Source organism: Elephantulus edwardii, unplaced genomic scaffold (genome assembly GCF_000299155.1).
Source record: "Elephantulus edwardii isolate Elephantulus edwardi_28Jun2011 unplaced genomic scaffold, EleEdw1.0 scaffold00171, whole genome shotgun sequence".
Classification (NCBI taxonomy): domain Eukaryota; kingdom Metazoa; phylum Chordata; class Mammalia; order Macroscelidea; family Macroscelididae; genus Elephantulus; species Elephantulus edwardii.
Window position 1 is genome coordinate 6,890,528 of NW_006399921.1, and position 8,612 is coordinate 6,899,139.

The window sequence follows — 8,612 nt, forward strand, 5'->3', positions numbered from 1 at the left end:
TATCTGTGGCTCTCGTCTGTGACACTGTCTTCTGAAGTGGCCCAGCTTTCCAAAGTGGAAACTGTAGTTCTACTTCACTCTAATCACTTTGTTGTCATTTATATGCTTATTATTAACAGTGTCTATTTGTGTTTCATTGACTATGCAAAAGCATCTGACTGCGTGGATCACAACAAATTGTGGCTAATGTTGAGAAGAATGGGAATCTCAGAACACCTGACTGTGCTCATCCAAAACCTATACCCAGACAAAACAAGCTTTTGTCTGAACAGAACAAGAGAATACTGCATGGCTCAAAATCAGAACGCAGTGTGTCCGGAATGCGTCCTTTCTCTATACCTTTTTAATCTATATGCAGAACAGATAATTTGGGAGGCTGGACTGTATGAAGAAGAACGTGGCATCAGGACTGGAGGAAGACTCAACAACCTATGTTTATGAAGATGACACAACCCTGCTTGCTGAAACTGAGGAGGATTTGAAACATTTGCTGCAAAGGTCAAAAATGGCAGCCTTCAATATGGATTGTATCTCAACATCAAGAATACAAAAGTCCTTACCACCAGGTCAATGGGGAGTATCATGAGAAATGGAGACAAGATTGAGGGTGCTAATGCTTCTTGCTTGCATCCACAATCAACATACTTGGCATCAATAGTCAGGAAATTAAAAGATGAGTTGCACTGGGAAAATGTGCTCTCAAGGATCTCTCCAGAGCACTAAAGAGCACTGATGTCAGTTTAGAGATTAAGGTGTGCCTGATCCAGGCCATGGTTTTCTCAACTGCTTGCTATGCATCTAAGAGCTAAACAATGACTAAGGATGATAGAAGAATAATCAATGTCTTTGAGTTGTGATGCTGGAGAAGAGTACTGAACATACCATGGACAGACAAGAAAATAAGTCTGTCCTGGAAAGGGTGAAATCAGTTTGTTCCTTTGAGGGAAGGATTTTATTTTTTTTTTAATTTTTTTTGAGGGAAGGATTTTGAAGCTCCATCTCACATACTTTGGGCATGCCATCAATAGGGACCAATCCTTAGAGAAGGATATCATACTTGGAAGGCCAGAGGGTGAAGGCAGAAGAGGAAGACTGAATGAGATGGATTGATGTAGTGACTATGAAAATGGGGACAGATGAGACAGTGAGATTGGCTCAGGATAGGGCAAGGTTCAGAACCACTGTTCACAGGATTGTTATTAGTTGTAGCTGACTTAATGGCACGTAACAAGAACAACAAGAGTGACATTTCTTTGTTCTCTAATATAATTTTCTAATGCTAAGACTCTATTTAAAAAAAACAAGAAGAACATACTTAGTAGCAAAACAGGGTCCAATTCTTTCATTCCTCTCATCTCCACCAAGCTAAATCCAAGGTTAGATAAAGTCAGAATAATTTCTGGAAAATTCCTTAACCTCTGTGTCTTGTTTTGGTCAACTGTTAAGTGAGGAATAGTTCCTACTAATAGGGTTGTTATACAGATTATATATTAAAATAAGTCAAGTACTTATCTGTCACATAGCAACCAATAGTATCAGCTATTAGTACTCCTTCTAAAAGGAGCTCTGGTTCTGAGTTATGCAGCTAACTCAAACAGGTACCTCTCTGGTACTTTGAATTCACCAGCTTCTCTGTGGTCACAGACACTCAATCTCTCATGCAATTTACCTGAAAACTCTGCAAGCCTCTGAAAACTCTCAAGAGGGCCAGCTATGAGTTGGTTCAAAGTCAATAGCAAAGAGCTTTGAGTTTGTACTCCTTTTAGTTCAAATGTCATGCAGTGTTCTATTGCTTTAGAACACAAATCACAATGGATTTTGTCCATTTTCTCAACTGCGGTCTTACCTTGGCACCAGCCAATTCCTTCATCATGAACAGAGAATCATCGGCTCGTTCATCATCGTCATCATCATAATTTGGGGATGGTGCTCCCTCTGCTCCTTGTCTCAATAGGCTGCCACTTCCTCTAGGGTCAAATGGATCTACCACGATGGGTTCTGTACCTTTTATTTCACATCGGCAGAAAGGACAGCCCTGCCCTTCTGATTCCTGTAGATGAAGCAGAAGATAGTAACAGGTGGGCCTAAAAGTAGAGACTACTTAATTATTCACTGTGATTACAAAGCTGAGAGAAAACACAACTAGAATCTATACCTGCCAGGATGTGAGACATGATGTGCACATGAGGTGGCCACAGGGTTCAATCTTTACATCCTTGTCATTTTCAGCACATATTTTGCACAGCTGGAATGTGGAGCCCATCTCACAGTATAGTTCATATTGTTCCTATGAATGGATGAAAAAAGATTACTCCCTCTATTGTCAACATTTGTTGGATGATGAATATAATCATAAATGCTAAAATCAAGAAAATTCAAGACTAATGAAACTATTTTAAGATGTAAAGCTTAAGGAGAAATAACACATTATTCAGTATAGAAGCACACAAGTTCATTAATCTTAATAGTTTCTAATTAAAGCATTCAATCAATACAATTACATTGTCAGTTCTAAGATGTAAAGCTTGACTCCTTTGATGGATTTAATGATAAGGTTGCATATAATTATTTTTATTGTTTACCTCACCTGTTTTTGTTTTTTTTTTACCTCACCTGTTTTACCGTTATAATGTTTAATTTAAAAACTTCCAATTTACCTGGGTCACTTTGATGTGGTCTTGGGGAGTTGGTTCACATAAGCCTGTCAGGTCAGGATTCTGATTTCTCCCATCAGGAAACAAATAGCTGTAAAAAGAGGAACCAACCTAGGCTTTAATAAAGCTAATTTATTAGTACTTGTTAACAAAGACAAATGCCATCTAAGAATTTCTTCATTATATAAGGGTAACTGATAATTATAAAGATAAGGAGCTCTGGTGGTTGTGCTGCCAATCCAAAGGCAAACAGCTTGAATCTACTAGCTTGTCCATAGGAGAAAAATGGACAATCTCCTCTCATATGATTTACTACCTTTGAAAACCCACTGGAGGGTCACCTTTGAGTCAATTCTGACTCTAAATGACACATGACACCACCACCACAAAGGTAAGTATCTTACTAATATTAAAGAAAAAACAAACAAAACACAACATCTCAAACAACAAATGCTAGCGAGGCTGTGGAGAGACTGGAACCTTTATTCACTGCTGGTGGGAGTATAAAATGGTGCAACCACAATGGAAGGTGGTTTAGCACTTTCTCAAAAAGTTGGAAACAGAAATACCATTTGACCCAGTAATTGCACTGCTGGGAATATACCCTGAAGAAACCAGAACCACCATCCAAATAGATACATGCACACCCAGTTTATTGCTGTGTAATTCACATTAGTAAAGAGATGGAAATAAACCAAGTACGTGTCAACAAACAAATGGATAGGAAAACTATGATAAACTCACACACTGGAATATTACGCAGCACTGAAAAACAAAGAACTCATGGGATATTATACAAAATGGGTGACATTATGTTGAGTGAAATATCTCAGTCACAAAAAGACAAATACAAAAAAAAAAGACAAATACTGTATAATGTCACTGTTATAAAACAGGACTAACAGGGGGGCTGTGGGAAAGCTAAAAAAAGAGGGGATAAATAATGTACATTGCATTGAAATGGACAAGGGAGAAAACTGTATAAAAGGAATATATGATTAGGTATTATTGGTAAGACAACAGTCCAGAATAAGAGCTGCATAGTAAAGTGGTCTGAGTGGGGGAGGAACTGTGTAACAATGAAAGAACTTTTTTCCCCAAAGAAAAAAGCAAACTGGGGGAAGGGGGCAGGGAGGGAATTGTGCAACAATGAGTGAATGGAAATTCAAGTTCTTTATAAGCTTACAATAAAATCTCAATTAAAAAAAAAATAGGTGCAAAACAAGCCCATTTATTATTCTGCTGTCTAACAAGGACATTAGGGCTGTAAAAAGTGTTTAAAATGTAAAAATAAATAAGACATTGTTTAAAAAAAATTACGTGCACTGGGGAGGGAGAAAGGATAAGGGAAAAAGATGTGCAACAATGAATGAATGAAAAGTCAACTTTTCTGTAAACTTTCATTAAAATCATAATTAAAAGAAATTTTTAAAAAATGTAAAAAAAAACAACGAAAACCTGAAAACACCAACCACCAAGCAGTTGCAAGAATACAGACTTAAAACACTGACATTCATTTTCCAGGCACAATACAACAGGGTGTTGTTTTTTTTTTTTTTTTAATTTTTTTTTCATTTTTATTATTTTTGTGTGAGTGTACCGTCAAATAAGATCTGACTGGTACAGGAGGAGATTGTCCCTCCTTTCCCAGCAGAGCATCTGGTGGATTCAAACCGTGCACCTCTAGGATTGTAGTTGCAGCTCCTTGCCACTAGGCCACCAGAGCTCCCCTACAACAGGGTGTTGTTTTTAAATGAACGTTGTAATGCGTTGCTGAGTCAGAACTGACTCACAGCTGACCCTTCTGTAGGTTTTCAGAAGCTGTAAATTGGAGCAGCTGGTGCCTTGGAAGTGTCTTTTGTATTGGCAGTGCAACGCCTTACCTACCAGGTCACCAGAGTTTTCACAGTGAGGTTTAACTAATGAGCATATAATGTGTATTTTAGACTTTGTGGTTGCTCATTCTCATCATATATTCATCTTTTTTTACATGTTGAATTTTTTAAGGGTAAAAAGCAAAGATACATTTATTAGAAAGTTATATTCCAAAGGGATGGACCTTCCTCCTAGAAAGGAAATATGGAGGGGTGGCCCTTAAAATTTATTTTACTTGTTATTTTTCTGTTACTCTGAAAAAATTGTTAAATACTACTAAGTCAATTTCAACTCATAGTGATCCTATGAAACAGAGAAGAACTGTCCTCATGGAGGTTTTTTAGGCGGTGATCATTAGACACGGACTGTCAGATTTTTCTCCCATAACTTTATGAAAGGGTAGGTTTGCAATTAATCATTGTGCTGCCAAATTAAATACTGTGTTATTAAATCAATTCTGACTCAGAACAACCCATAGGACAGGACAGAAATGTCAGAACAGAAATAGAGTTTCTATGGTTATATAGTCTTTATAGAAGCTGAATGCTTCTTTTTAATCCAACAGAGCAGCTGGTGAGTTTGAACAAATGACCTTGAGATTTTCAGCCAAGCACTTACCCACTACAACACCAAATGTTGCTGATGTGCCAGGAGGCATTCTTATTTTTTAAAACAGCACTTTAAATAGTGAAAATCATTCTAAGCTGCTGGCCATAAAATTAATCTATAGTCTGTCTTGTCATTGTTTACTGATCTCTATTTTAATCTATCTATGGATGGCCACAAGGTATGAATTCTTAACTTAAACAGTATTTACTTTAGACCAAAGATCTGAAATATCTTTGTTTATAGATTTTTCAAACTGAGACAAAAGTTAAAAAAAAAAAAAAATTAACAAGAAGCAAAGAAAGTCACTGACATCAACCACCTGGGAGGTTCTAGAATCCACCTGTTGCTACACCTGTCAGCAATTCTTTCAGCTCTAAAGAAAAGATAGTGTGGGAGCTTGTTATCTATGCTTGAAAATGGTCCTAAGTACTTTAAAATGTAAAAAGGGTTTTCTGATGGTTTGTCAATTGTTGCTATCTGTAGTTCTTAACAACTGCTAGTTAAAACTCTCAAAAGAACAACAATTCTAGAATAAATTACAAATGTATAAATGTTAACACAGGTTACAAATGCCCAAAGCATGAAAAAATGTTGCTGAAGCAGCACATGTTAAGATTAGGCAGATGAAGACTACATAGGCCTGCTGTCACTGGGGGCATTTAATCCCTCTAATACTGCCTAGTTAAACAACTTGTAAAATTCATTGACAGTTGGAGTTTTATTAAATCTAGCCTAGATTTACAAGTAATTAAATATTTGGGAAAATAAAAAGAAAAATAATTTCTTTGTGGTAATAATTGAAATCATAGGGAAAAATAATTTCACTCAAGGAATCACTATGAAATTAAATCCCTTTAGGAGCTAAAAATCAATATAACCTGTTAATAGGTTCCTGAAACTTAATCTATAGAAGAAACCAGGAATAAGGTCAATAAAAATTAAACTGGATAGTCCATAAACTGCAGCTCTCTAACAGACAGTAAACAGTATATACTCACAAGCCTTCCCTGAAGCCATCAATCAGCGCTTGGAAGAGTGGTTTATTGTGAGGGATTGTCTGCAGAATGTTCCCATCAGCAGTGACATAACCAATAGCCCACTGACCCAGACGAGTACAGCTGAGCCGGAAAATGTAACTGAGAAGATAAATGAACAAAAGCTTTAATATATGTGCCGATATCAGTGAGGAAAGCAAGACACAGACAAAATAAAAAGCAATGCCAATAAGGTCTTTTGTTTTGTTATGTTTTGTTTTTAATGACTTCAGATCAAAAGGCGAAAAATCAGTAAACCCAATTTTTAAGTGGCTTGAGAGTACTTATGAAATCACCAGGTCTGGTAAGTCAAGTCCTCTGATAAGCAGACATTAATCCTATTACAGAATTTTGGTCTCTAGGGAACTAATAGAAGATCCGGTTTCCTCCATTTTATCAGAAGTCACAAGAGAATAAAATTCAGGAGAATAAGCTTCTCTGCTTCACGGCACTGACCTGCCTGGTTTGTGAATGAATTTCTGGAGTCGAGCTTTCACTTCATCATATGTCAAGAAAGCCATATAACCAGGATGAGTGACAGCAAGACTGTTCCAGTTCCTGAGCAAAGAAGACCAGGGCTATGGAAAAAGAAAAACCAATGATTACAGATGGCTCTGCTTAGGACATAACAACCACCCTTACAACAGTGACCACAAAGGGAAAGATAAGAATTCTCAGTTATTGCAATTTATTATCACAAATTCCCAATTACACTGTCATGCTGAGAGAAGATAAACATATTCTGGAAAGAAAATAGCCCTAGCCAATAACAGTGAGGTTAAACAACAAACAGAAAAGAAGGACATGATCCATATGTTCAAACAAATACATTTTTATGAAGGTGGAGTGTACACTACACAAAGAAAGTGTGAATTCTAGAAAAAAAGATATTTTATTTGAAGCCTAAACATATCTCAATATTAAGAATTTCAATAGTGATAGAAAATGTAACGATTCTAAGTGATGATTTTATGAAATAATTACTGTTAATGGGTATACTAACATGCAATCTGATAAATGGTGAATGGGCAAATATTATATATATTTCTATGATAAAAATAACCAAACCCCCCAGAAAAATACACAAATGTTCAAAATAGAGAACAGATTCCATGTATTCGGTATTTAGGTATGCTACAGGTATTTTCTGGATATTCTACAAACAATAAAATTATTTAAAAGAGTAACAAAGATAATATTTAAGATATGCTGGGAAGACAACATATTGCACAGATAATTTTACATCATTCACATACATTCACACACATACACACACACACACACACACTTTCTCACTCCCCTCTACCTGTTCATATATAAAATGAAACAAACAGGGTTGTTTTATTATTTTCTCCACTTACAATTTACAAATGAACAAAAGACATCTTTTCAATAGACAAAAATCCCAAACGTCATTTTTAAAAAACTTTTATCTCCAGAAAAGTAGCAGTGACCAGTTAGCCAACGTCAGGTGGCATATTCTATCAGGAACTGGGCTGCCAACCCAAAGGCAGTGCCTCTCCGTAAGTCTGAATCCACCAGCAGATCCTCAAGGAGAAAGATGGACAATCCCCTCCCTCCTATGCAATTTATAGGTTCTGAAAATTCATCTTTGAGTTGGTTCTGACTGGATGGCATTGAGAGTTTTTTCAGTTAATATCCTACCTGAAAGAGTCGTGTAAATATGTCAAATTCGAACACTGAAATATAATCATTGCAGGTTAGATCAATAGTGGATTTCAGAGCCATCGCTTCCAGCCCAGAACTGATGGGATGTACTTCATGTAAGGCTTGTCGAAAGCTCTTCCAAGGGACTATTGTCCTGAGGTGATGGGGGTGAGTGAGAGAGAAAAGACACAGAGATAAGATAAAGAATTACAGACACTGCTATAACCAAAGGGAGGTGGGGAGTCACATTAAGCTCTTAATATCAATTTCAATTATCCTTAAAAAACCAAAAAGTGAGCTATATTTTGGGTTAGGAAGATAGAGATATAATGAGGGGTATCTCTTCTTTCAAATGATTAAATAATAGAGAAGTCTCTTCCCACCCTTCTCTGACAGAATGTACAAATTAATCTTGTCTCATCTTCCTCCAGACATTTCTTATACTAGATTAGGGAAATAGACAACTGACTGACCTCTTTATATTTTTTTTAAAAAAAATATACTTTGAGCTCAGACTTTTACTAGCTTGTATTTAAAATACCTTTTTTTTTTAAGAGTAAAATATTCTGCATTTTTTTGAAACGCCCAAACTTCTCAAGGACCAGATGGAAAGAAAAAGGCTTAAGGTATAGGAGGAACTTAATTCATGTAAAAAAGTGATTAAACCTAAGGTCAGTAAGAGATAATGGGATTTCTATTTCTTGAAATCTTACATCCCTGTTCTAGTCAACTCAGGTTCAAAATCTGCTAATTATTCTGTATTTTATAAATA

General features: G+C 36.3%; 1 protein-coding gene across 1 annotated transcript in view; it reads right to left on the reverse strand.

The window, feature by feature from the left end:
- Positions 1–8,612, reverse strand: part of CBL (Cbl proto-oncogene, E3 ubiquitin protein ligase) — a 152,706-nt gene that overhangs the window by 29,335 nt on the left and 114,759 nt on the right. Inside the window, exons 4-9 of the mRNA XM_006895624.1 lie at positions 7,838–7,994; positions 6,629–6,750; positions 6,137–6,274; positions 2,658–2,745; positions 2,156–2,287; positions 1,847–2,050 (exon numbers count right to left, since the gene is read on the reverse strand). Of these exons, the coding sequence (XP_006895686.1) occupies positions 1,847–2,050; positions 2,156–2,287; positions 2,658–2,745; positions 6,137–6,274; positions 6,629–6,750; positions 7,838–7,994 (841 nt within the window). The remainder of the gene's footprint in view (positions 1–1,846; positions 2,051–2,155; positions 2,288–2,657; positions 2,746–6,136; positions 6,275–6,628; positions 6,751–7,837; positions 7,995–8,612) is intronic.